Source organism: Natator depressus, chromosome 20, assembly GCF_965152275.1.
Source record: "Natator depressus isolate rNatDep1 chromosome 20, rNatDep2.hap1, whole genome shotgun sequence".
Lineage (NCBI taxonomy): Eukaryota > Metazoa > Chordata > Testudines > Cheloniidae > Natator > Natator depressus.
This window is the reverse complement of record NC_134253.1, coordinates 1,364,260-1,389,382: the sequence shown is the minus strand read 5'-3', so window position 1 is coordinate 1,389,382 and position 25,123 is coordinate 1,364,260. Positions and strand designations below refer to the sequence as shown.

General features: G+C 63.6%; 2 protein-coding genes across 2 annotated transcripts in view; one reads left to right on the top strand and one right to left on the bottom strand.

Annotated features, from left to right (window-relative positions):
- Positions 1 to 10,839, top strand: part of ADCY6 (adenylate cyclase 6) — a 28,837-nt gene extending 17,998 nt beyond the window's left edge. The window contains 14 exon segments of the mRNA XM_074935533.1: positions 421 to 678; positions 1,282 to 1,307; positions 1,614 to 1,761; positions 2,039 to 2,136; positions 2,324 to 2,411; positions 3,532 to 3,648; positions 4,016 to 4,174; positions 4,898 to 5,073; positions 6,221 to 6,256; positions 6,697 to 6,826; positions 7,410 to 7,673; positions 8,053 to 8,257; positions 8,545 to 8,669; positions 9,637 to 10,839. Of these exon segments, the coding sequence (XP_074791634.1) occupies positions 421 to 678; positions 1,282 to 1,307; positions 1,614 to 1,761; positions 2,039 to 2,136; positions 2,324 to 2,411; positions 3,532 to 3,648; positions 4,016 to 4,174; positions 4,898 to 5,073; positions 6,221 to 6,256; positions 6,697 to 6,826; positions 7,410 to 7,673; positions 8,053 to 8,257; positions 8,545 to 8,669; positions 9,637 to 9,765 (1,959 nt within the window). The 3' untranslated portion in view covers positions 9,766 to 10,839.
- Positions 10,840 to 14,447: 3,608 nt separating this feature from the next.
- Positions 14,448 to 24,187, bottom strand: SPMIP11 (sperm microtubule inner protein 11). The gene is made up of 4 exons (XM_074935217.1): positions 24,003 to 24,187; positions 23,167 to 23,301; positions 22,508 to 22,652; positions 14,448 to 14,632 (listed from the first exon to the last, which is right to left on the bottom strand). The coding sequence occupies exons 1-4, from the start codon at positions 24,085 to 24,087 to the stop codon at positions 14,584 to 14,586; spliced, it is 414 nt and encodes a 137-aa protein (XP_074791318.1). The 5' UTR covers positions 24,088 to 24,187; the 3' UTR covers positions 14,448 to 14,583.
- Between the last annotated feature and the right edge of the window lie 936 nt (positions 24,188 to 25,123).

Below are 25,123 nucleotides of genomic sequence, written 5' to 3'. Positions count from 1 at the left end.
AAGAGGGTCTCTGTCAGCTGGAGTCTGGGCCTGGCCTGTTGTGGGGGGGGGGCACATGCTGGCCGAGGGGGGTTCTTGTTGCTCTGAATGTCGGGGGTTCCCCTCACCAAGGCGGGGAGCATGTGGGAGTGGGACGGTGGCAGGGACAGGGTGTGGGGGCCCCCCCCATGCATTGAACCCTCTCACACCACTGCTTCATGCCCCCTCCAGGGCTCACTCAGTCCTGTCAGGAGTGGGGGGGAGCTCCCCCCTCCAATCAGCCAGTGTGCCCCCCCTCACTCCTGCGGTTTGAATCGGGTTTCCCAGCTCTCCTCCTGCCCCCCCGGGGGGCTGAGCGGGGCGGGGGGCAGCTCATCCTCATGGGCGCGTGTGTGGCTGGTTGCTATGGAATGGCTTGTTCGCATGGTTGCTATGCTGCAGGTTGTTGTCATGACGCCGGGCGCCAGGCCCGTCTGCGGCGGCGGCTCCCCAGCCGGTTGCTCTGGTTCGGTGCGTCGGCGGGTGCCGGTTGCTATGGCGCAGTCCATCATCGGTTGCCATGGCGTGGCGCACTGTCCGCCTGGAGCAGGTTGCCATGGCGCAGCTGGACGTGGTGGCACCGCTGGTTACCATGGCGCGGTTGCCTGGCTGGGCAGTGAGGCGGGGCAGGCCATCAAGCCATGGGGCCAGTGTGCGGAGGTGGGCAGATGGGGCCTGGGAGCCGCCCGGGGACACTCCTGCTGGTCCAGCCAGGCTGTGGAAGGGGGAGGGGCAGAGCCCCTAGATCCCTCCTGCCTCGCATACCCCCCCCCACGGGGGCTGCCCAGCTCCCTTCCCGTGGGGCGCAGGCCCAGGGGAGAGGACGCTCCACTGCAGGCAGAGAGATGGGCAGGCAGCCTGGCCTCGTGGCTGATGACCCGGATTCCTGGGTCCTGTCCCTGGTGCTCTGCCCCTGCTCTGCTGTGTGACCTCAGGCAAGTCCTCAGTGCCTCGGTTTCCCCTCCCGCCCCCTGCCTGTACACAGCACAATGCCCAGGGGGCGGTGCGCTCTGCTGAGTGGCAGCGAGAGCTTGGGAGCAAGGGTGGGGATCAGTAAGAAGGATTGGGGTGGGGCTAGTGCCTGGGGGGCTGTAGCTGGGGCCTAGGCGGGGAATTTCCCAGCCCTGCCTGTCTGGGAGCAGGAGCTCCTCACTCCCTGCCGGTGCCGTGGGGGGCAGGGACCTTGGGGGCTGCTGTGCCGCCCCCAGGAGGGGAGGAGTGACGCCCTGAGTCTCCCCTGACACCCTCTCTCCCTGTCTGCAGGGCATTGAGGACACCAGCAAAGACAAGTAAGTGCACACGGCCCCTGGCGGGTCCCCTCACTGCAGGGCCCAGGAACCGCCGACCTGGTGTCTGGGTTGGGGCGAGTGTGCCTGGTGCAGACGGCCCCGGGCTGGGGCACGGCCCTGGCTCCATGCCAGAGGGGAAGGTGCCCCAAAGCGGGGGGGTGGGGGGTCACAGCCCTGCAAAGTGCAGCAAAAGAAGGGGTGGGCTCAGGGGAGGAGGGGAGTGGGCAGCGGGGGGGCTCCTGGCATGAAGACGGGCAGGGAGGCCAAAATGCTCACACACACCCCCCCCCCCCGGTGACCCTGCAGCCGCAGCGCGCAGGAGGCCCTGAACCCCGAGGACGAGGTGGACGAGTTCCTGGGCCGGGCCATCGACGCCCGCAGCATCGACCAGCTGCGCAAGGATCATGTCAAGAAATTCCTGCTGACCTTCCAGACGCCGGAGCTGGAGAAGAAGGTACCGGGGCCCACTGTCCTCCTCACATCCTGCCCCAGAGTGGGGGCCCTCAGTTGCCCCCCCATCCTGCCCTTCGGTCCCCAGCCCCTGCTTTGCCCCTCCTGCTCCCCCCCATCCTCTGTGCTTGCTCCCCGTCTCTGCCCGCCTCCTCTCACCCCCACCGAGGGGTCAGAGAGACGCGCCCCCCGCCCCCCATGCCCCACTACCCTCCCACCACAGCATGGCTGGGACCCTCCCTCCCCGCCCGCAGCAGTAACCCTGCCCCCTCTCCCCACAGTACTCCAAGAAGGTGGACGATCGCTTTGGGGGCTACGTGGCCTGCACGCTGCTCGTCTTCTGCTTCATCTGCTTCATCCAGGTTGTGATGTTCCCACGGTAAGTCCAGCCCCCAGCCCGTGCCCTCCTGCAGCGCTGGCAGCCCCCCCGCCCCGCCCAGTGTGGTCCCAGAGCAGGCCTGGCTGCAGCATCTCCCCCCTGCCCCTCTTGCACCTACTGGGCCCAGGCAGCCCGCGCCGCGTAGGGCCAGAGGCTGGCGGGAGGCTGAGTGCCCCTCTCTCCGCAGCTCCCCACTGATGCTCGGTGTCTACCTCAGCATCTTCGTCATCCTGGCCAACATCCTCTTCGTCTGTGCTGTCTATTCCTGCATCAGCGTGAGTATCAGCTGGGGGTGTGTGCGCGTGTGCTCTGCTCCGTCAGCATGCGTATCGGCTGCGTGTGTGTGCGTGCGCACACCCTCTGCTCCTGCCTCAGCATGTCCGCGCCCTGCGTGTGCACCCCTGCTCAGTCAGCGTGCAGGCCAGCTCCCTGAACCCAGGGGAGCGTAAAGAGCTCACTGGGGTGCTGAGCCCTCCGGAGGCTGCCTGGGGGGGGGGGGTGCGGGGGAGGGGAGGACATGCTGTGGAGGGGGTGTCACGAAGTCCCCGGGCGATGCTCTGGATCTGCTCCCCATGAAGCCAGGCAGGACTCTGGGGCAGTCGCCTTCCGGTGAGCAGCCTGTCTGCAGGGCAAACAGCTCACACGGCTTCCCACCTTCCTGGGTCTGACCTCGGAGCATTCAGCATCCTCTGCCCCTCCCTGCGCTTCCCACAGCCAGTCCGCCCAGGCGGGGTCCTGGGGAAGCCAGAGGGTCCTGCCCCCCAACTCCGCAGTCAGACGGGACTCTCAGCCAGCCAGTAAAACAGAAGGTTTATTAGACGACAGGAACATGGTCTAACACAGAGCTTGTAGGTGCAGAGAACGGGATCCCTCAGCCGGGTCCATTTTGGGGGGCAGTGAGCCAGACAACCCCATCTGCCCTTCACTCCACGTCCCCAGCCAGCCCCAAACTGAAACTCCCTCCAGCCCCTCCTCCTCTGGGCTTTGTCCCTTTCCCCGGCCAGGAGGTCACCGGATTCCTTTGTTCTCCAACCCTTTAGCTCTCACCTTGCAGGGGGGAAGGGCCCAGGCCATCAGTTGCCAGGAAACAGGGTGTCGCCCATTCTGTGTGTCCAGACCCCTGCGCACACCTGCCCTCTGCAATGATCATACACACTTATCCCACCACCTAGATACTTAAGAACTGCCTAGGGGAAACTGAGGCACCCCCACACTATTCAGAGGAAACATTAAGAACAGTCCCACTTCGTCACAGGGGGTGCATGCAGGCGGGCCGGGGCCCTGTCCTGTTGGGGGCAGGGCATGTGGGGAGGTGGCTCCTCTCAGGCCAGATTGATTGGGGCTGTTGTGCAAGGCCGGAACCCCTTTCTCAGCTCTTTCTTTCCCCCACCCCAGCTCTTCCCCGCAGCCCTGCAGCGGGTTTCCCGGAAGATTGTCCACTCCCGCACCCACAGCACCTTCATTGCCGTCTTCACCATCCTCCTCGTCTTCATCTCGGCCTTTGTCAACATGGTACAGCCCTGCGGGGGAGCTGCCCCGGGGCGGGAGGGGCGCAGGAGAGAGTGGGAGCTGTGGGGATGGGGGGACCTCACTGGGGGGGATGCAGTGTAAGGTGGCGGTGTGGGGGGGTGCAGTACAGAGTGGGAGCTGGGGGGACCCTGCAGGAGGGACGTGAACGGCTTCTAGTTGTTTGTGTCCTGGGGGGAGGAGATAAATGACCAAGCTAGGGCACCCTAGGCACCGTCCGAGATGACCGCCCCCCAGAGACCTGTCCCTTGGCTCTGGGGTGCTGCTTTCCAAGCCCCTCCCCCTGGAGGAGGGGTCACGGGGTCCCATCACCCCCTCGCTGTCCCCATCACCCCCTCTGGTCTCTCCGCAGTTTGCTTGCAGCCACGTGCCCCTGCGGGACTGCGCCGCCCGCACCCTTAATGTCACACCCGAGGCTGTGGGGCCCTGCCAGCTCCATGCCCTCAACTACTCGCTGGGTTCGGACGTGCCCCCTTGTGATGGGGACGTCCCAGCCTGCAACTTCCCTGAGGTGAGAGCCCCCCGGGAGCAGGGGGCAGGGAGGGACGGGGGGCCATGCAGGGGTATGGCTATGGGGGTGCTGCGAGGGCACAGTTGGGGCGGGAAGTGATGCGGGGGGAGCTGCTGGGGCAGGGGGGAGAGTGCCCCCTCCCCCTGACCTGGTGAGGATGGGTCCTTGGGGCGGGGTACAGAGAGGGCCCCCTCAGGCTGTGGATGGGGGTGAGGATGGGAGTCTGGGGCGGGGGTGGTGGTGTTGGGCCCTAGAGGAGTCTCCCCGGGTGTGTGGGACACTGCAATGTAAGCCCAGGGTCGAACTCGGACTCAAGCCTGACAACCCCCCTCTTCCCCACCCCCCACCCCCCCAATTCCGTCTACACACACAATTGGTGCTGACCCAGGACGCCGCAGCGGGAGCTGTGGTTCCAGCCCTGTTGCTTTGCAGTGTAGACGTGGTCCCGCTGGCCTTGTGCTCTGGGCATCAGCCCAAAGGATCCAACTTTAGGTGTCCTCTGGACAGTCCTGTTTCCCCCTCGAGCTGGGGCGAGAGCGGCTACGTTTTGGGAGGGCGCTGGGGCGGCTGGGCTGTGGGCGGCGGCCCGGCCACGTCTCGTGGGGTAGACCCAGCATTCACCATTCCCACCCTGGGTTAACGCTCCCGGAGGGCCCCGGCCCTGGGCTCCCGCTGCGGCATGGCTGGACCCCGGGCGCCCTGACGCCTCCCTGCCTCCCCCAGTACTTTAACTACAGCATCGTGCTGAGCCTGCTGGCCTGCTCCGTCTTCCTGCACATCAGCAGCATCGGGAAGCTGGGGCTCATGCTGGCCATCGAGGGCATCTACCTGGTGCTGGCCGAGGGGCCCGAGGCGCCGCTCTTCGACAACTACGACCTGCTGGTCGTGGCCAACGCCCTGTGAGTGCCTGTCGTCGTCCGGCCCCCCGGCCCCAGGGGCTGGGCTCTTCCCCCGGGGCCCCCTGTGATATTTCTCCAGGACTGAGTCACCTGCCTCCAGTGAGCGGGAGCCTTGCTTGTGCGTGTCTGGTGCCAGCTCCCCGAACCCCCCACCCTGTCGCCACCCAGACTCTCCTCTGGGCTCTCCTGTACCAGCCAATGCCCCCCCAGCCCCTTCTCCCCCAGACACGGGCAGAAGCCCACACCAGTCTGAACGAATCAGCACAGGTCAGCCCCTCGCTCCACACCCCAGCACTGGGATCTGAGTACGGGGGTCTCGTCAGAGTCTGGAGATGGCAGCATTCATGAGCGAGGAGAACGGAGACCAGAGGGCTGCAGATCAAAGCCAAGCCCGCTTCCTGGCCACCAACTCCACCCAGCCAGCCCTCTGCGGCCCCCCCGTCCCTCGCGGCCTTCCAGCTAAGGCTGGCTGAGGGCCTGTTTCCAGAAATGCAGTCACGCTGCCGATAGTGTCCTGGGCCAGGATCGAGGAGCATCTCCCTCGCCTGCTCCCTCTGTCCCCCAAATTCACTGTCCCCACAGTCAGGATCACCCGCCCCACCCTTGACTTAGGGTGTCAGTGACTCTCCGTGGTGGGAACTGACGTGATTAACTCGCTCGTAGACCGAGCCAGGTGAGCAAACCTCTTTCCTCTGGCAGAAACCCTGTTTGTCAGCTCTGCCCGGGCCAGCCTTTAACTTGCTCCGCTCCGCTGACGCCCGGCATGTCTGTCTCACGAGGGCAGCAGTGGCCGGCGTGACCCAGCTTTCGTTTCACACCTCCCGTGATACTCTTTAGTGACTCGGAATGTAGGGCCCAGGGTCGGGATATTCCTGTAACCCCGGCCATTCTTGGGGTTTATGGGTCACAGCTCCCCAAACCCAAGAGGGCCTGGGCTCTGCTCCCTCAGACATCCCCAAGGGCCCAGCCAGAATCCTGGGGGTACCTTGTCCCTGTCCCTCACTGGGCCCCACCCATCTGCCACTGGGGGTTCTGGACTGTGCCCCCCACCCCGGCAGGGCTGTGATGGTCAGCTCTCTTTCTCTCCCCCCCCCGCCCCCCCCCCCCCCCCCGGCAATCTGTAACTGCTATCTCTTCTCTCTGCTAGTCCGGCCTTCAACGAGACCCAGTGGGGCCCAGGATGGTGAGTGGGGAGGCGGGCCCAGAGGGGAGCTGGCATAAGGGGCCCTGGGGATTGGGGTGGGGCCTGGGGCAGGCGAGGGACCTGTGGGAGCATTGTGGGGATTGGGACGGGGGATATTACGGGGATTTGGGGCCTGGGGTAGGTGAGGGGGTATTACTGGGGGGCCGGGGCAGGCAAAGGGTCTGTGTGGTATTATGGGGGGGTTGGGTCTGTGGCAGGTGAGGATTCCGGGGTCCCCCAGGCCTTTGCTGCAGTGCCCTGTGGGGTACGGTTGATGGTCAGCAGGTCCCTGGCTGGGGGCAGTGAGTGCTCTGGGGACTCCCTCCTCCCGGCCTCGTGTGCCCTGTGGTCTCTCTGCCCGCAGCTTGGGAGGGTGGTTGCTTTGGGGTCCCCGGTGCCTTGCTGCAGCCTGACACACACCCCCCGCCCCGTGCCCCCAGCCTGGCGGAGGGGAAGGTGGCGCTGAAGTACATGACCCCCGTGATCCTGGCGGTCTTCGCCCTGGCGCTCTATTTGCACGCTCAGCAGGTGGAGTCCACGGCCCGACTTGACTTCCTCTGGAAGCTGCAGGTAAGGAGGGGCTGGGGTCCTGGGGGGTGGGGGGAGAGGTGTCTGCTTTCCCCCATGGAAGAAGGAGCTGGGGACAGGGTGTCCCTGGGGTGGGGATCTGCCCCCCACCACAAAGAGGGGTGTCTCTGGGGCGAGAGGGGCAGCATGTCCTGAAGGCTGGCACATGCCCTCATGTTGCACGCTTGCAGGATCCTGCTCTTCTCACCCCTTGCACAAGGCTGGCCAGCCCCTTCCCCTGCTGACACCCTTGCACGTCCTGCTCCGTGCTTGTCGGAGAACGAGAGCTGTGTGTGTGCCGGCAATGCTGGCTGCTCCCAAATCTCCCTCGGGGCAAAGCTGGGGGGCTCAGTTTGGTGCTGCCTCCCCCCCCCCCACACACACACACACACTGGAGCATAGCAGGGGAGGCCTCAGGATCGATTTCGGTGCTGCCCCCCTCAAGGGGCAGAGCTTGGGGGGTCCCAAGGCAGGGCTGGGGGGCAGGTTGGGGGAGGAACCAGTGCCCCAGGGAGGGGGGGCAGGGTGGTGCCCCCACCAGAGGGGCCAGTCTGGCAGCAGGCCCTGACGCCGGCGCCCCCCGCAGGCCACGGGCGAGAAGGAGGAGATGGAGGAGCTCCAGGCCTACAACCGGCGCCTTTTGCACAACATCCTGCCCAAGGACGTGGCCGCGCACTTCCTGGCGCGCGAGCGCTGCAACGACGAGCTCTACTACCAGTCGTGCGAGTGCGTGGCCGTCATGTTCGCCTCCATTAGCAACTTCTCCGAGTTCTACGTGGAGCTGGAGGCCAACAACGAGGGGGTGGAGTGCCTGCGGCTGCTCAACGAGATCATCGCCGACTTCGACGAGGTGCCGGGCGGGGGGCAGCCCCCAGGGACCGTGGGGGGGGGGGGGAAGCAGCAATGTGGGCTTTGCGGGGGTGGGGGTGTGGCGACAATGGGGCCTCTGAGGACCCAACTCCGCCCTTGGGGGGCCAATGGGACATGGGGGGGGCCATGGCTCAGGCCCAGCCCTCGGGGCGGGGTGGGTGGGTCACAGCCCGGGAGCGGCTCATGGGGTGAGGGTCATGGCGGCAGCAGGGCCCCAGTTCTGAGGGGGACACAACCCTCCCTGGCACCCCTGGGGCAAGGGAGCACAGTGCAGGGTCCCCGGGGAGGGTCGTGCATGGAGGGGGGGACATGCAGCGCGCCCAGCCCCCCTCCGTAGCTGCTGCCCCCTCCCCTGTCAGATCATCAGCGAGACGCAGTACCGGCAGCTAGAGAAGATCAAGACGATCGGCAGCACCTACATGGCGGCCTCGGGGCTGAACGACAGCACGTACGACCGGGAGGGCCGGACGCACATCACCGCGCTGGCCGACTACGCCATGCGCCTCATGGAGCAGATGACGTACATCAACGAGCACTCCTTCAACAACTTCCAGATGAAGATCGGTGAGCGGGGGCGGGGCCTCTGCCAGGGTGGGGGCGCGTGTGAGCCACCCCTCTCCCCAGCTCGTCACTGGCCGCTCCTGGGTGCTTCCCCGTGGACGCGCAAGAGAGTAGGCATGTCCATGCGTGTGCGAGGACGTGCTATCATGCGTGTGCAAACGATCATGTGAACACACTCCTTGCACAGCCCTGAGCCCACCGCCCGCGCAGGCTCCTGGGACGTGGGGTCTGAGCCAGATGGGCTGGGGGGAGCCCGGGGCCATGAGCTCTGACCCTCCCTCTCCCTGCAGGGCTGAACATCGGGCCGGTGGTAGCGGGTGTCATCGGGGCCCGGAAGCCCCAGTACGACATCTGGGGGAACACTGTGAATGTCTCCAGCCGCATGGACAGCACAGGGGTCCCTGACCGCATCCAGGTGAGAGCTGAGCCGGTCCTGGAGCCCGGTTGCCATCCCGCCCTGGGCCATAGCGTCCAGGTCGTTCCCGGCCAGCTGTGCGAGTGCAGCAGGGCTGGCGGGGAGGCAGCGTCCGGGAACGTTTTCGGGGAAGGGGGGAATTTTCCAGCCTGCCGGGGTGGGGGTGGGGCATCACTCGGTACCTGCAGAGGGAGAAGCCGGCCAGAGGGGGATGGTACTGACCCCCGAACCCCCCACCCCAACCCTCTCCAAACACTAGTGGGGGAAGGGGCAGGAGTGAGCCGCTTCAGATGTGCTGGTGCATTCTGGGTGTCCCTGGTGCGATGGGAGGCCTGCGCTGTGGGATCCTTGTCCCCATTTTCCAAGGGAGGACGGGCCTGGCCCCAGGTTCTAGAGCCAGAACCTAGGTGTCCAGCATACAAGCGGGAGCCAGGACTGCTTGGCCTCAGTCGACAAGGGAGGGCGGTGAAGGAACCCCCCCCCCGCCTGAGGCACTGGGGTGCTGAGCCCAGCCCACAGGGTCCCCCATCCCCATGGAGTCCTCTTCTTCCCCCCCCGGCCTCGGGCCGTTACCACCTGAGTGGAGTTGGAGTCCAGGGACCCCCTAGGTCCCATTCGGCCCCCACAGCCCAGCTCGTGGCCTCGGGCCGGGGGGAGCGGTGACCTTTCAGGAGCTGGAGACTGAGGTCAACTTGCCCGCTCAGAGCGTGGCGCTACCTGGGGGAGCGGAGGCGGCCAGCTGCCCCACAGGGCTAGGAGCCAAAGGTCCCAGGGTCACTAACAAAGGCAAACCCTTAGCATGGCAGGTGGGTCTGAGCCTCCCCCTGGGACCACGGGGGAGCTGATGGGCTGGTGTGTGGCGTCTCTCTGCCCGGGGTAGACGAGGGCACCGTTCTGCCCGGGGGTCCTGGTCTCACCGTCTGCTCTCCTCCTCCTCCTCCTCCTCCTCCTCCTCCTCCTCCCGCAGGTAACAACTGACCTGTACCAGGTGCTGGCGGCCAAGGGCTACCAACTGGAGTGCCGGGGGCTGGTCAAGGTCAAGGGCAAAGGGGAGATGACCACCTACTTTCTGAACGCCGGCCCGCCCCGCAGTTAGCGCCAGCCGTGGCCTTTGGCGAGAAGGACCCAGCGTGCCAGAGGGGCTGGACAGGGCTGACACAGGTCGGGGCTGGGCCAGGCTGAGCCGAGCTATTTGGAACCAACCCGGCCTGGATGCCCCCCTGGCCTTGGGTCCATTTCATTTGTGGGGTCTTGTAAATGGCTCCGAATTTCAACACCAAACTGAAGAGGGGAAGGGCTGCCGCCCCAAGCCAGCTGCGGAGGTCTGCACCACCAGGCCTGTGTGGCAGGGCGGGGCATTGGAGGGCCCCCCTCCCCGGGGGCATTGAAGAAATATTTTTACAGCAGACTTTTTATTTATTTATTGAGCTCCAGAGCCAGCATGTCAGGGGGGCTGCCCAGCGCGCTCCATGCTGGGGCTGGCCCCGTGCCCCTCTCTTCCTTTCCAGTGACTGACAATGACCTTGGGGAAGACAAACCTGCTCCCGCCCACAGTCGACCAAAGAAGAGGGCTGTGGGGGGGCGCCTGTTGGCTGGGCAGGGGACCCCGCTGTTGTCTGAGCACTTGCCTGCCTGTGCCGGGAGATCCCTTGGGGGCTGCTTGTCGTGTTTGGGTTGGAGGGGATCTTCCCCTTCCGGTGGTGCTAGGGGCAGACTGCGTTGAGGGGGAGGGTTTTTAATAGATTTATATTTGAGGACTCTCCCCTTCATCCCCACCTGCTCGCTGTGACTTTCACCAGTTCCGAGACCCATGCCAGGGGGAAAAGCCGGGGGGGTGGTACTGGATGGTTCTTATTTGCCAAAATTGTCTCCTGTTGCTGGGGGGGAGGCAAATGTCTCCTGGGGAGAAGGGGCTAAATATGTGTGGGGGGTGGGCAGGGAGCAACTCCCAGAGGTTGGTGACACCAAAGAGGACGTGTCTCTGGGTCCATGGGGCTGCGGCGGGGCAGGAGCTGAGCCCCCTCCCTGCTGTGCTAGGGAGGCTGGCGTGGGGGTATGTGCCTGTGGGTTCCTCTGGCTGACTGCTCCTGCCTGTTTGGGGTCAGGGGGTGGCGCTTTCATCTGGCTTGGGACCCGGGCCTCCTTCAGCGTCTCCTGCCAGGTCTCAAAGTTGGGAGGTCTCTTCTCCAGCTGGGACACCCCCCCCCCCCCAAAGCATTGGTGCCCCCTCAGCCTCCTCCACGGGCCAAGCTGCCCATGTGCCAAATTCCCAAGTGCCACGCAGCCCGTCCTGGCTCCGGTTCTGTTCCCCTGCTGCTCCTCCCTGCCCCCACCCCCCTGGGATTGGCCCTGTGCCCCCTAACCTCCCTAGCATGGCTCCCCTCCCCCCATGGGCTCCCAGGCAGTAGGACCTGTTGTTATTTAAAGGGACTGCAGCTGGCTGGTGAGCCAGATCCCCCCCCCACCCTGAGCATGGGGGGCAGCTGCAGCTGGGAAATTTCCCCCTTAGCCTTATCTGAACAAACACTTCCCCCAGATCCCTAGGGTCACTGGTTTCCGCCACACTTGGCCCATGCCCCCAGGGAGGGGCAGTTTACAGCCTGGTCCCCAGGGGACAGGAATTCCCCAGGTGAGGTGCTGCCCCCTACCCTATGGCTCCAGATGCAGGTGGGGGGGGTGTCTCCCCCCTGGATAAAACTTGAAAATAAAACATGGAGGCTCAGGATTTGCCTGGCCATGGCACTCCTGGGTCCCTGACCCCGCGGGGCTGAGCCGGTGGGTGCCTGCTGACCCGGCTGGGGGGCTTCCTGCCTCATGACTTCAGTCCCCTTCCCCCCGCCCAAGAGCCTTACTGAGCAGCTCCAGAGCAGGGGGCTGAGTGCCTGGCGCTCGCAGGTGTGGGGCAGGAGGGTGGGTCCAGGCCCCAGGCTGGGGGGTTGTTAAATAACTGGGCATTTTCAGCCCCCTCCGGCCCCCTCGTCCATCAGTCTCCGTGGAAAGGCCGGGGCCTCTGCGAGTTTTCATCCGCTCGTTCCTGAGGCAGCAAAACCCCTGCTTGGGCCCAAGGCCGAACGGGCCCCAGTGTGGGGCTGGGCTCAGCCGCAGCCTGGGGGCAAGGGGTTGGTAACTGCAGGGTGGGGGGTGAGGTCAGGGCAGTGCTTCCCCTGCCACTGCTCTGCCCCTTCCCTCCCCCGCAACGCTGCTCCCGTGGGGGCAGGAAAAGCCACCCAGGGACAGCTGATCACTCCTGCCCACCACAAAGGGGGGGGCATAAGGCTTTCACGCACTCACAGGTTGTGCCCACTCTTGCGGTCTGTGGGGGGGGGACCCCCTTCATGCATTTCCATGCACCCCGGGCCCCTTTCCGCTGGCTCTGGGCGGGTCTGTCCCGGAGGCTCTGACTCAAGGTTGTCATGCTGCCAGCGTGCCCTTTGACCCGGGTGCAGCCAGGTCTCCCCCAGTTGGAAGGCCCCTCTCCCCTGGCATTGGGCCTGCCCAGGCCAAGCCGGGACTAGTGGGATCTCTCCATGCCGGGGCGGGAACCGCCTGGCTCCCTCGGGGCTGGGGCTGTTTTAAATGCAAAAAAGAAGTGATTTCTGGGTTTGATTTTTTTTTAGCAGTTTTGGGGTGTTTTTATTTCTGTGACTGTGTCTGGGGAGTTTTAATCTGACGTCGGAGCCAGGCGAGCTCGGTCCGGGCCCAAAGCCGCGGGGTCTCCGCTCCTCCCTGGGCTGCCCCTGCCGGGGGGGGGGGGGGGGGGGCATGGCAGCTTTGGACTGAAGCCCCCGCTGAGGGAGGCGCCGTTGCTGTGTCAGGGGAGAGGGGACGTGGCACTTATTTGGCAATGCAGATTAAAGGTACTTTTTTCTTGTGTGTACATATAAATTATATATAAAACTCACTTTCTATAACAACCGCTGTGTCCTGGCCGTGTCCCGTCCCCAGGGGCTGCTGTGTCTGTGGGCAGCGGGCAAGCACAGAGCACGGGGAGGCGGGGGCCATGGAGCCTCTGAATTTGTGCACTTTGACAGGGTTGCTTTGAGGGCCTGGTGGGCGCTTGGCTGGGGTGGCTCCGTGTGGTGGTGAAATGGGACAATTCCACAGACCCTGGCCTGGCTGGGCCAGAAGGGGCCCCCATGGCAGGGTTGGAGCATAGGGCATTGGGATGGAGTTCTCACTCCTGGGGGTGCACTGCTGGCTCTGACCCGGGTTTCCAGGGGCGTTGAGCACATGGGGGGAGCTGGGAGTGCTTAGCGCCCTCGGGAACGGCTGTGAGCACGGCTCTCGGTGCCTGAGAGCTCTTGCCACAGGGCTCAGGGACAGTAGTGGGGGGTGAGGGGACTCGGAGCTGGGCGGGGGGCTCTCAATCTGCTATGTTCCCCTGCCAGAAACTTGCTGGACGGGGTCTCTCCCCCCCCCCCCCACTGGCACCCCTTGGCTCCGGCTGCTGCTGGGTGCAAAGGCGACAGGCGGCCGCACCCTGCCTCGCCCAAACAGCCAGCACGGTAGGATCAGACGCCAGGGCGCTGCTAGGCTGGGGCTGTGGGGGGCGGGGGGAGCCCGGCTCGCAGGGAAGTGGCTGTGCTCGGCCCCGGGGCCTGGTTTATTCGGTGTGATGAGGATGCTGGTGACAAGCAGAGATGAGCACTGAGGGGGTCAGGCCTCGTCCCCCCTTGGCCTTGTGCTCTCAGTGACCCCTGGGAAGAGCGGGCGCCCCAGGTTAGTAGCTGCAGGAGGGGCCGGGCCAAGCACCCAAGGTGCGAAGGGAAGCACACGGCCGTGCTGGGGGGGGAGAGCAGCCCGCACTCACGCAGCTCCGCCTGTCACCAACCCGGCCCTTTGTCTCCTGGTTTCAGGGGGGAGGACGGGTGGGCAGAGGGCTGCTGAGGCCAGCGTGACTGGCGCTGGCAGAGCACCGAAGGGGCACGGGGGCTGTGCTGCTCGCTGAAGGGGCTGGGCACAGCTCACCGGCTCTTGGACTTCGCTGCTGCCCATCCCTCCAGCACGCTCCCCCACCCTTACGGCCCACTCTTGTGCACACCCGTGTGCTGGGGGGGTTGCCCCTGTGCCAGGGAGCCTGGCGAGGCCTCGGGGATGGGGTGGAGCGGGCCCCCTGGAACACCTCTGCCTATCTAGCTCATACACGTTCTCACCCTGGTACATGGGCTCCTGCTACTTGGGCACCAGCGGCTGTGCCCACCACCTGTCCTGTGTGGACCCTTCTCTTCCCTTCTCCACCGGGGCTGCAGGGGATTGTGCAGGCGGGGCAGGGGCTGGTTTTGGAAGGATTTTGTTTGTACGTCCATACTGCTCTGTGTTTATGGTAGAGAACGCGCCTGGCACGGAGGCTGGGGAGGTTCCCAGGGCGTTCATCCCAGTCTAGTACCAGCCAAGAGCGTGCTCTGGCTCCCACGCAGCCATGGCAGGCCCTGTGGTGAGAAGCTCCCTCGTGCCCGAGAAGCGGAGCTCTCACCCACAGCTGGCGCACAGGGCGGGGGGACACAGTGCACCGACATTACCCAAGTTGGGGGTAGCACTAGGAATGGAACCCAGGAGTCCTGTCCCCACAGGCCTTGCGTGTGCCAGACAGGGCAAACCGCAGGAGTGCTGGGAAGAACATGGTCTGGCCTGGCACCTGGGGCTGGGTTCTGTAGCAGGCCTCAGTCTCCATGCCTCCTCTGTGCCATAGGAATTAACCCACCAGCCCCACTCCCTCCCCCGCCGTACTCCTTCTACCCATTGCCTAGGCAGAAAGGGAGGCCCCGGCGCCCAGCTCCTCCCCATGAAATCACCGTCCTGGGCCCAATCAGCTCGATCGCTTTATTGCCCCGGTGCCCGCCGGGCCCAAGCACTTGGGACTGCTCCATGTCCATGGAAGGCCAGACGTGCCCGGCAGTGGGGCCCACTGTGGGGCTCAGAACAGGCTGAAATGGGGGTTGGTCAGGCCCATGCTGTCCACGAACCTAGGGCAGGGAAAGGAGCCATCAGATGCCCGCCCCGGCCCAGGTAGCTCCCGTGCATGAGGAGGCAGCGCTGGGCTGCTCGTGCTGCGACAGGACGGGTGCAATCCGGGCCCGTGGTGTGACGATGTGACGCAGCAGGGAGGGGGGAGTGTTGACCTGGGAATGTGCCCTGGGGACGGGAGACCTGAGAGCCTGTCACCTGAGCCAGGAGGGGGAGGGGGAGGTGACACCTCTGCCCAGGAATGTGGACGGAGGCTGCAGCAGGGAACCTGCTCGGTGGGTTTAGTTTCAGTTTGGCGCTGGGTGGAGGAACACAGGGAACCCCAGGGCTGGGGTCTAAGCTCCCTGCTCCCCCAGAAGGACTTCACTGAGGGGTCCTGGGTGTACCCACAAGCTCTGTTTTGGACTGTGCTCCTGTTGTCCAATAAACCTTCTGTTTTACTGGCTGGCTGAGAGTCTCAGTGAATCCCAGGAAGAGGGGTGCAGGGCCTGGACTCCCCCACACTCCGTGACAACTGGTGGCAGCGGTGGGATCTACTGCACCCCGTGAACGGCGCTTCCTGCAGTAAGTGACTGGGGAACAGTAAAACGAAGGGGGATTGACGGGGACCAGGCGTGCTGAAGATTCAGAGAGAGACGGTTTCAGGGGGCGGTTAACCCCTGGGAGTGTGTGACCAGAGAGAAGGACTTTTGCAGTAACAGGGTCCCCCGGGGGATTGCAGCGAGCGGTCCCAGGGGCGGAGGAGTCTGCAGCTCGACCCTGGCAAAGAGGTGGTGACCTCAAGAAGGACTGGCACACTAGGGGCTTTTCCTGGAAACCGTGGACAGCTGCCCGGCCTGCGAGTGGCCAGCCGGGAGATGTACGCTAAACGCCTTAAGAACGACCTGGTGGAGCTGTGCAGGCAGAGGGGGCTGCGCGTCGGGAGGTCCACCAAGGAACAGCTGATTGCCCAGCTGGAGGAGAGGGATCGCTTGGATGACCCGATCCCTGTCCCTGAGGGAAGCCGGCCGGCGGACGCAGCGTGGGCCCTGGGGCCTGACCAGGCTGGGAGGGGTCAGACTGCTGCCCAGGACACCCCGAGACCCTTCCTACCTATGCCTGGGGGAGGGGTTGTGGGAAGCCCAGCGAATACCGAGGGCCCCCTGACCCCAGCAGCCAGCAGGGGATCCTCCCAGCGGAGCTCCCCATCCCTGGAGCGGATGCGGCTGGAATGGGAGAGGGAGAGGAAAATGAGGGAGCTGGAGGATCATGAAAAACAACGTCAACATGAGGAGAAACAACGTCAACATGAGCAGGAGGAGAAGGAGAAACAACGTCAACATGAGCAGGAGGAGAAGGAGAGGGAGCGTCAGGAGAAGGAGAGGGAACGTCAGGAGAAGGAGAGGGAACGTCAACATGAGCAGCAGGAGAAGGAGAAACAGAGACAGCATGAACTGGAGCTGGCCAGGCTGAGGAGCAGTGGGGCCCCGGCTGCGGTGAGGGAGGGGGGACCCAAGACTGCAAGGAGCTTTGATAAGTGCTTCCTGGCCCAGCGGAAGGAGGGGGAGGACATGGATAGCTTCCTGACGGCCTTTGAGAATGCCTGCGAGCTGCACAGGGTTGACCCTGCAGACAGGCTCCAGTTCCTCACCCCCTTACTGGACCCCAAAGCCGTGGAGGTCTACAGCCGGATGACAGGGGCAGAGGCAGGGGACTATGAACTGTTCAAACAGGCCCTGCTCCGTGAGTTTGGGCTGACCCCCGAGATGTACCGGAGAAGGTTCCGGAGTCAGCGGTAAAACGCCTGAGGTCACCTACCTACAACTGGTCAACAGGATGCAGGGATATGCCCGCAAGTGGACAGCGGGGGCCCAAACTAAGAGGACCTGCTTGACCTGTTTGTACTGGAGCACCTGTATGAACAGTGCCCTTCCGACCTGAGGCTGTGGCTGGTGGACAAAAAGCTCGCAAACCCCCAGCATGCAGGGCAGCTGGCCGACGAGTTTGTGAACAGTCGGTCAGGGGGTAGCCGGGAGGAGTCCCAAAAAGAACAGGCCCCCCCCGATGCAGAGAGAGAGTCACCATGGGGCCTCCCAGCGGGGAAATAGGGAGAACCCCCTCCAAAGGGGAACGCCTGGTGTCGGGCCCCTCCGACCCGTTCGAGGGGACCAACGTGACCTGAGCTGCTATCACTGTGGCCAGAGAGGCCACGTACGGGCCCAGTGCCCCGGGCTCAGGGACAAACTGAGCAGACCCAACCTACCCAGGGTTAACTGGGTAGGGACTCAGCTGGACGAGGGGCAGGCGACCCAGGAAAGGGGGGCTACCAGTTTGCCACCTGCTCAGGAGGGAAGAGTACCCCCAGCCAGCCCCGCCAGAGGGCTGGAGGCTCTGGACTCAGGGTGCTCGGTTTACAGGGTGGGTGCTGGGGCTGTCCCTCCGGAGAGAGTGCCTTGTTCCCCTGGAGGTGGATGGGAGGAAGGTCAATGGATACTGGGATACGGGCGCGGAGGTGACGCTGGCCCGGCCCCGAGGTGGTGGCCCCAGATCGGGTGGTGCCCAACACCTACCTGACCCTGACGGGGGTGGGCGGGACCCCATTTAAGGTGCCCGTGGCAAGGGTACACCTGAAATGGGGGACCAAGGAGGGCCCCAAGGATGTGGGGGTACACCACCATTTGCCCACTGAAGTTTTGATGGGGGGAGACCTAGAGGACTGGCCAAGCGACCCCCAGACCGCCCTGGTTGTGACCCGTAGCCAGAGCCGGCGAGGGGCACTGCGACCTGACCCTGGGGAGGGTACCACACTGGAGGCGCGAGACCCTACTCGGGTGGGGAGGGAGCGCCGAGGGGCACGGCTCAGAGAGGCTGCGGCCTCAGACCTGGCCACGGAGGGGGAACCGGGCCCCATCCCTTCCCCAGCCGCTGAGTTCCAGGCCGAGTTGAGGAAAGATCCCTCCTTGCAGAAGCTCAGGGACCTGGCCGACCTCAATGAGGGACGGACCATGAGGAGAGGCTGCCAGGAGAGGTTCCTGTGGGAGAAGGGGTTCCTGTACCGAGAATGGGCTCCCCCAGGGGAAGGGGAGTCCTGTGGGATCAGGAGGCAGCTGGTGGTCCCCCAGAAGTACCGCCGCAAGCTCCTGTCCCTGGCCCATGACATCCCCCTCGCAGGGCACCAGGGAATCCGGCGCACCCGGCAGAGGTTGCTACAGAACTTTTACTGGCCCGGGTCTTTACCACCGTCCGGCAGTATTGCCGATCCTGTGACCCCTGTCAGAGGGTGGGGAAGGCCCGGGACAAGGGGAAAGCGGCGTTGAGACCTTTGCCCATCATAGAGGAGCCTTTCCAGAAGGTGGCCATGGACATCGTGGGGCCTCTCAGCAAGACGACCCGGTCGGGGAAGAAATACATTCTGGTGGTGGTAGATTTCGCCACCCGCTACCCCGAGGCAGTGCCCTTAGCTTCCATTGAAGCAGACACCGTGGCAGATGCGCTCCTGACCATTTTCAGCCGAGTGGGGTTCCCCAGGGAAGTCTTGACAGACCAAGGCTCCAACTTCATGTCGGCCCTGCTCCGGTGCTTGTGGGAGAAATGTGGGGTCCGGCATGACTGGGCCTCAGCGTATCACCCCCAGTCCAACGGGCTGGTGGAGAGGTTTAACGGGACGCTAAAGATGATGCTGAAAACCTTTATGAACCAGCACCCGCAGGATTGGGACAAGTACTTACCTCACCTGCTGTTCGCGTACAGGGAGGTGCCCAGGAGTCTACCGGATTTTCGGCCTTTCGAACTGTTATATGGAAGGAGGGTGAGGGGCCCCCTGGACCTGATGAGAGACGAGTGGGAGGGGAAGGCCACTCCCGATGGAGAGTCAGTGGTGGAGTATGTCCTGACCTTCCGAGAGAGACTGGCTGAACTCATGGGCCTGGCCAGGGAGAATCTGGCCAGAGCCCAGAGGAAGCAGAAGGTCTGGTATGACCGCACGGCGCGGGCCCGTGCCTACGCCACCGGGGATCAGGTGATGGTTCTCATCCCCGTGAGAAAGAACAAACTACAGGCCGCCTGGGAGGGCCCGTTCAAGGTCGTCAAGCAGCTCAATGAGGTAAACTATGTGGTGGAGCTGTCGAACCGGGCCCACCACCGCCGGGTGTACCATGTGAATATGATGAAGCCATATTATGCCAGGGGGAATGTGGTGTTAGCTGTGTGTGGTCAGTGGGAGGAGCAGGGAGATGACCCTTTAGTAGATCTATTCCCTGGGACCAGAGCTGGTTCCCCCCTGGAAACAATCCCCCTCTCGGATCAGCTCACCCCTGCCCAGCAAGCTGAGGTCAGGGGGGTGCTGCATCCGTACCGACAGCTGTTTTCCAACCAGCCTGGACGCACTAATCTGACTGTCCACCGGGTGCAGACAGGGTCGCACCCGCCAATAAGATGCTCCCCCTTCCGAGTCACAGGGAAAACTGCTCAGGACCTGGAAAGAGAGGTCCGGGACATGCTGGCTTTGGGGGTGATCCAGCCATCGGCCAGCCCTTGGGCCTCGCCGGTGGTGCTGGTCCCCAAAAAGGATGGGTCAGTCCGGTTCTGTGTGGACTATCGGAAGCTCAATGCCATCACTGTATCGGATGCCTACCCCATGCCCAGGCCGGACGAGCTCCTAGACAAGCTGGGAGGAGCTCGGTACCTTACCACCATGGACCTTACAAAGGGCTACTGGCAGGTGCCGCTGGATGCAGATGCCCGGCTGAAATCGGCCTTTATCACCCCTCTGGGGCTCTATGAGTTTCTGACCCTGCCTTTCGGCCTCAAGAGAGCGCCGGCCACCTTCCAGCGCCTGGTGGACCAGCTCCTGAGGGGGATGGAGAGTTTTGCCGTGGCGTATATTGACGACATCTGTGTCTTTAGCCAGACCTGGGAGGACCACGTGTCCCAGGTTAGACAAGTGCTGGACCGACTCCAGGGGGCTGGGCTGACTGTCAAAGCGGAGAAGTGCAAGGTGGGGATGGCTGAAGTATCTTACCTGGGCCATCGGGTGGGGAGCGGCCGCCTAAAGCCAGAACCGGCCAAGGTGGAGGTGATCAGAGACTGGCCCGCTCCCCACACCAAAAAGCAAGTCCAAGCCTTTATTGGGATGGCAGGATACTACCGAAGATTTGTGCCCCACTTTAGCGCCATAGCCACCCCCATCACTGAGCTATGCAAGAAGGGGAAGCCAGACAAGGTGGTCTGGACCGAGCAGTGCCAGGAGGCTTTCCGGGCGCTGAAGGAGGCTCTGGTCAGTGGCCCAGTTCTAGCAAACCCAGACTTTGACAAGCCCTTTGTGGTGTTCACCGACGCCTCCGACACGGGACTGGGGGCGGTGTTAATGCAGGAGGATGAAAAGGGGGAGAGACACCCCATCGTGTACCTGAGCAAGAAGTTGCTACCCCGGGAGCAACACTACGCGGCCATCGAGAAGGAGTGCCTGGCCATGGTGTGGGCCCTCAAGAAACTAGAGCCCTATCTCTTTGGGCGACACTTCACCGTGTACACCGACCACTCTCCCCTGACCTGGCTGCACCAGATGAAAGGAGCCAACGCCAAGCTCCTGAGGTGGAGCCTGCTCCTGCAGGATTACGACATGGACGTGGTCCATGTGAAGGGAAGTGCCAACCTGATAGCGGATGCGCTGTCCCGGAGAGGGGGCCCCGAACTTCCCCAGGTCACTGGTCACAGTGACCCCGCTCAGTTCAGTCTCGAAGGGGGGAGAGATGTGACGATGTGACGCAGCAGGGAGGGGGGAGTGTTGACCTGGGAATGTGCCCTGGGGACGGGAGACCTGAGAGCCTGTCACCTGAGCCAGGAGGGGGAGGGGGAGGTGACACCTCTGCCCAGGAATGTGGACGGAGGCTGCAGCAGGGAACCTGCTCGGTGGGTTTAGTTTCAGTTTGGCGCTGGGTGGAGGAACACAGGGAACCCCAGGGCTGGGGTCTAAGCTCCCTGCTCCCCCAGAAGGACTTCACTGAGGGGTCCTGGGTGTACCCACAAGCTCTGTTTTGGACTGTGCTCCTGTTGTCCAATAAACCTTCTGTTTTACTGGCTGGCTGAGAGTCTCAGTGAATCCCAGGAAGAGGGGTGCAGGGCCTGGACTCCCCCACACTCCGTGACAACAGGTAGCTCCCGTGCATGAGGAGGCAGCGCTGGGCTGCTCGTGCTGCGACAGGACGGGTGCAACCCGGGCCCGTGGGCACTGCAGGAGCCCCCAGGGCAGGGAGGGGGGTTCCCTCTCTGTGGGGCCTGCACAGTGCCGTGCTGCAGCGCCTGCTTTGAGGACCCTGCGGTCAGGCAGGGCTGCGGCATCAGGCGGGGGCTCTTCATCTGTGGCCAGGACCTGGGGAGAAACCCTCCCCCCATCAGAGCTCTGTCCTGGCACCCAGAACCTGCGAAGGAGGGTGGGGAAGGGAGAGGGAGCAGCAGGGGTTCGGGGTGGGGGGTCACCCTGTCTGGCTGGCAGCCGCTGATTCAGGGCCTCCTTTGTTGGGGGGCTGAGCTTGGGCCCCATTTCCAGAGCACCCTCTAGAGCCCCGTGCATCCAGCCCCCCCGGGGAACCGCTGTTGGGAATGTGGCTGCAAGGGACTCTGGGGGACCCAGCGCCCGGCCTTGCCCCCCACCCGCCAGTTGATTTGGGTCCCTTTGTACGGCGCGTGGGAGCAGCAAGGGAGCTCCCGGCTGCGGGGGCCTGTGGGGGGCACAATCTGGAGCCGCCCTGTGCCAGCCTTGAACTTTGGCCGCTCCGGCTTCGGCACCGGGTCCTCGTCTCTGGGACACCGGGCCGGGAGCGGAGCCGAAGGTGCCCTGCTGCCCCCCAGTGGCTGCTGGCTGGGCCAGGCTTGTTCCTGGCAGGACAAAACGGGCAGGGATCCGTGCCAGGACCAGCCACCATGGGCACGGCTCGCATGTGTGGGGTGCGAGTTACGACCCAGCGTGCCCTTGGAGCCAGGGCTCTGGTAAGTTGGGTGCTGCGCTCAAGGCTCCACCACCCTGCCCAGGCCTTGGCCCCAGCGCCAAGTGGGTGCGAGATGCCCCTGTGGTGACTCCCGCCCGCTTTGCACGGGGCTGACGGGCTGTGCAAGGAGCAGTGCCGGGGAGACTCGAATCTGCTTGCTGCTCCGCTGGGTCCAGGGTTGCTTTTCGGGCATCTGCAAAGCGTGGGGGGGTCTGAGGCGGCAGGTGATGTCTCCGAACCAGGGGTGATGGAGACCAAAGCGGCTTGTGGGTGCTGGGGGAGGGGGGGATTTCAGGGGCCTCTTGCTAGCTGTGGAGTTTACAGTTGCCTGTGTCTGGAGTTGTTCGGGGCTTTGTTTGTTTAGATTGGGCTCTCGCAGGGTGCCCTGCTCCCCAGCCTGACCCCTGCGAAGCTGGGGCCTGAGGATCCAGAAGTGACCCAAACCTGAGTCTTCAACTGAGTGACATGTGAGAAATGCCCCATCGACCCCCTGCCTTGGCCTGGCGGAGCTGCGGGGACCCTCCTACGCTTGCCCCACAGGGTGATCGGGCCCCTGGCGGAGCTGGAATCCGGCGCTGGCTGGGCCCCTGCTCTGGCCTGCGATGGCTGCTCTCCTACCTTTGTAACTGGCTGGCTCCCCTCACCCGCTGTGTCCGACTGGCCCGAGGCGAGGCTGCTCTCACTCATTGCCCTGCCACAGGTGAACTCTGCTCCTGCCAGGTGCTGAGCGCCCTCTGATCCTGGGGCTATTACCATCTGGGAGAGGGGCCTCACTAAGCGAACTGGGGGCGGGTGCTGTGCCACGAGCCTGGGTCAGACACTGGGATGGCAGAGCGGGGGGCTACCTCCTCCCCCTGCACCTCCCTTTCCCCATGTCCGTCCCCTCTGCCGCCAGCACTACGATCTCACCTGGTCATGGGGCTCCTTATCCGGGGGTGCCGTGGCACCGTCATCCAGGGGGTGACCTCCTCTGCGCGGACCGTGGGATCCCTGGGCAGCCACCAGCCGCTGTCCTCTGCACAGGTCACTGGGACCCTGAAGATTTGGTTGGGGGCTATAATCAGACAGACGGGAGGGTCCAGGCTGTTAGGGAGGGCAACCAGCTTCCTGGGGTTGCTGTTGCTTGCTAGGGGAGGGGGCAGCTGGGGCACCCTGCCCTGAGCACAGCAGAACACCACTCCTTCCCAGCAGTAGCTGGGGATGAAAACCCCCTTGCCCGGCATCTCTCACAGCTCCACCTGTCCCTGTTATTTCATTATTTGTCCCCGGATTTATTTGGTGTCCAGGTCCTGTGGATCCCCCTCTTAGGCTGGGGGGGATCCTTTAGCACTTCCTGGATCCCAATAGGATCTCTCACAGCTCCAAGTGCTTTGCAAAGGCCAACGAACCGAACCGCGTCTCCTGCCGGCATGGGGGTGGGGGTTAGTATCGTTCTCCCCACATGTAACATGGGGAAGGGACTTGCCCAAGATCACACAGGGAGGCTGTGGCAGAGGCCAGCCTAGAACCCAGGCGTCCTGACTCCATGTTCCCTCTTTTGTCATGCCGAGACCCCTCTGTTCACTTACATCTCTGGAGCTGATTCTTCTTCACGGCCTCTTGATAGCGCTTGTAGCTCCCCTGGTGCACTGTGCCATCAAAGCGCCCCGGGCCGATCGGGGGGAGCTTTGGGTGAAACAATCCCCCTTTGAGCGGCTTTGGCTCTGAGTGGAAGGACAAGAAGGAAACTTAAAACCAAGTCCAGAAGATGGCACCAGAGCCTAGTGTGGGGGGCTTTGAGGTAGACACCTGTCCTCCAAGAACTGGACTGAGACCCGTTAACCTCGTTTCACACCCGGGCTGTTAGCTGGCCATCAGCAGTGGATGAGATTCAGTCACTGCTGCCCTGAGGGGGTTTGAACCCAGCCCTTCTGCAGGCTCAAAGAGCCAGCGAGGACAGTGACTCCTGCAGGGAGACCTGTCCAGCCCTCATCTGGCAAGATGGTGCTTGGAACATGAGGCCAGAGGCAACTTAAAGGGGCTGGAAGAGACTCTCCGGCCGCACCTGTGAGCCTGGGATGCAGAGGGACTGGGAGATGGAGGGACGGCTGGAATGCTGTCGAGTGATGTGGTTTAGGGGGGTTGTATTGTAGGTTAATCCAAATACCCCCCCATGGGGTGACTGGAGAAAGGTTTTTAGTAACTGACACATGCCAGAAGCAGAACACTGTACCCCTCCCACTCCACTGGGACATCCCTCCTGGGGACCAGGGGTCAGAGGTTTTCAAACGTTGCCCAAGGAAAAGCCTCGCATTTGTTGCCCCCACAAAGAGCCGCAGTCTACTCTCCAAGGTGCTTGGCCCAGCAACGAGCCGTGTCTGTTTCTAATGCACCCATCACTGTGACATCTGGGCTCTCGTCTTACCTGTTGCGTCAGGCTTTTCTAACTCTAGCCTTCTCTCCCAAAAGGGCTCCTGGTACCCCAGGAATGTCAGCCCGAAGAAAGCCATGTCCGAAACCGCCCACTTCCTCCCTGTTCAGTCACCAAGGGCGCTTTGCGGCTGCAGCCCTCCAGCCGCTGGCAGGCTCTGCCTTCGAGCAACAGTTGATTCTGTTGCCATAGAGATGCCCCGGCAGCCGGCTGGCGACTCTCCGCCCGCCCACGTGGAATGTGGGTTTGTGAGGCTGTAATGGGAGAGGGTCGTGATGTGACGAAGCGGGATTGTTCTTAATGTTTCCTCTGAATACTGTAGGGGTGCCTCAGTTTCCCCTAGGCATTTCCTAAGTCTCTAGGTGGTGGGATAAGGCAGGGGTGTAATTGTTGCAGAGCCCAGGGCCAGGGTACATAAATGGCGACACTCTGTCTCCTGGCAACTGATGGCCTGGGCCCTTCCCCCCTGCAAGGTGAGAACTAAAGGGTTGGAGAACAAAGGGATCCGGTGACCTCCTGGCCTGGGAAAGGGACAAAGCCCAGAGGAGGAGGGGCTGGAGGGAGTTTCAGTTTGGGGCTGACTGGGGACGAGGAGTGAAGGGCAGACGTGGTTGTCTGGCTCACTGCCCCCCAAAATGGACCCGGCTGAGGGGTCCTGTTCTCTGCACCTACAAGCTCTGTGTTAGTCCATGTTCCTGTCGTCTAATAAACCTTCTGTGTTATTGGCTGGCTGAGAGTCCCGTCTGACTGCGGAGTTGGGGGGCAGGACCCTCTGGCTTCCCCAGGACCCCGCCTGGGCAGATTCGCTGGGGGAAGCGCACAGAGGGGCAGAGGATGCTGAATGCTCCGAGGTCAGACCCAGGAAGTGGAAGCTGGGTGAGCTGTGTGTCCTGCAGACAGGCTGCTCACAGAAGGGAGACTTCCCCAGAGTCCTCCCTGGCTTCCTAGGGAGCAGTTCCAGAGCATCCCCCGGGGACTCCGTGACACGTGACAACAGCCTGCTGGCTGGGTTGGTTTTGTATTGTTTTGGGGTATTAATTCTGGGGTAACTGAGACCAAACTCCAGGAAGGGGTTAAACGGGGGAGGGCTGGCCCCTCCAAAACCCTCTCCAGCT

Bases quoted from the DNA above. Each gene is read 5' to 3' on its own strand.
- SPMIP11 (XM_074935217.1), bottom strand. From the start codon at position 24,087: ATGGCTTTCTTCGGGCTGACATTCCTGGGGTACCAGGAGCCCTTTTGG. The intron at 23,302-24,002 runs GTAAGACGAGAG...CCTTCCACTCAG, and splicing joins AGAAAAGCCTGACGCAACAG to AGCCAAAGCCGCTCAAAGGG. The intron at 14,633-22,507 runs GTGAGATCGTAG...TCCCTGCCCTAG, and splicing joins ATAAGGAGCCCCATGACCAG to GTTCGTGGACAGCATGGGCC.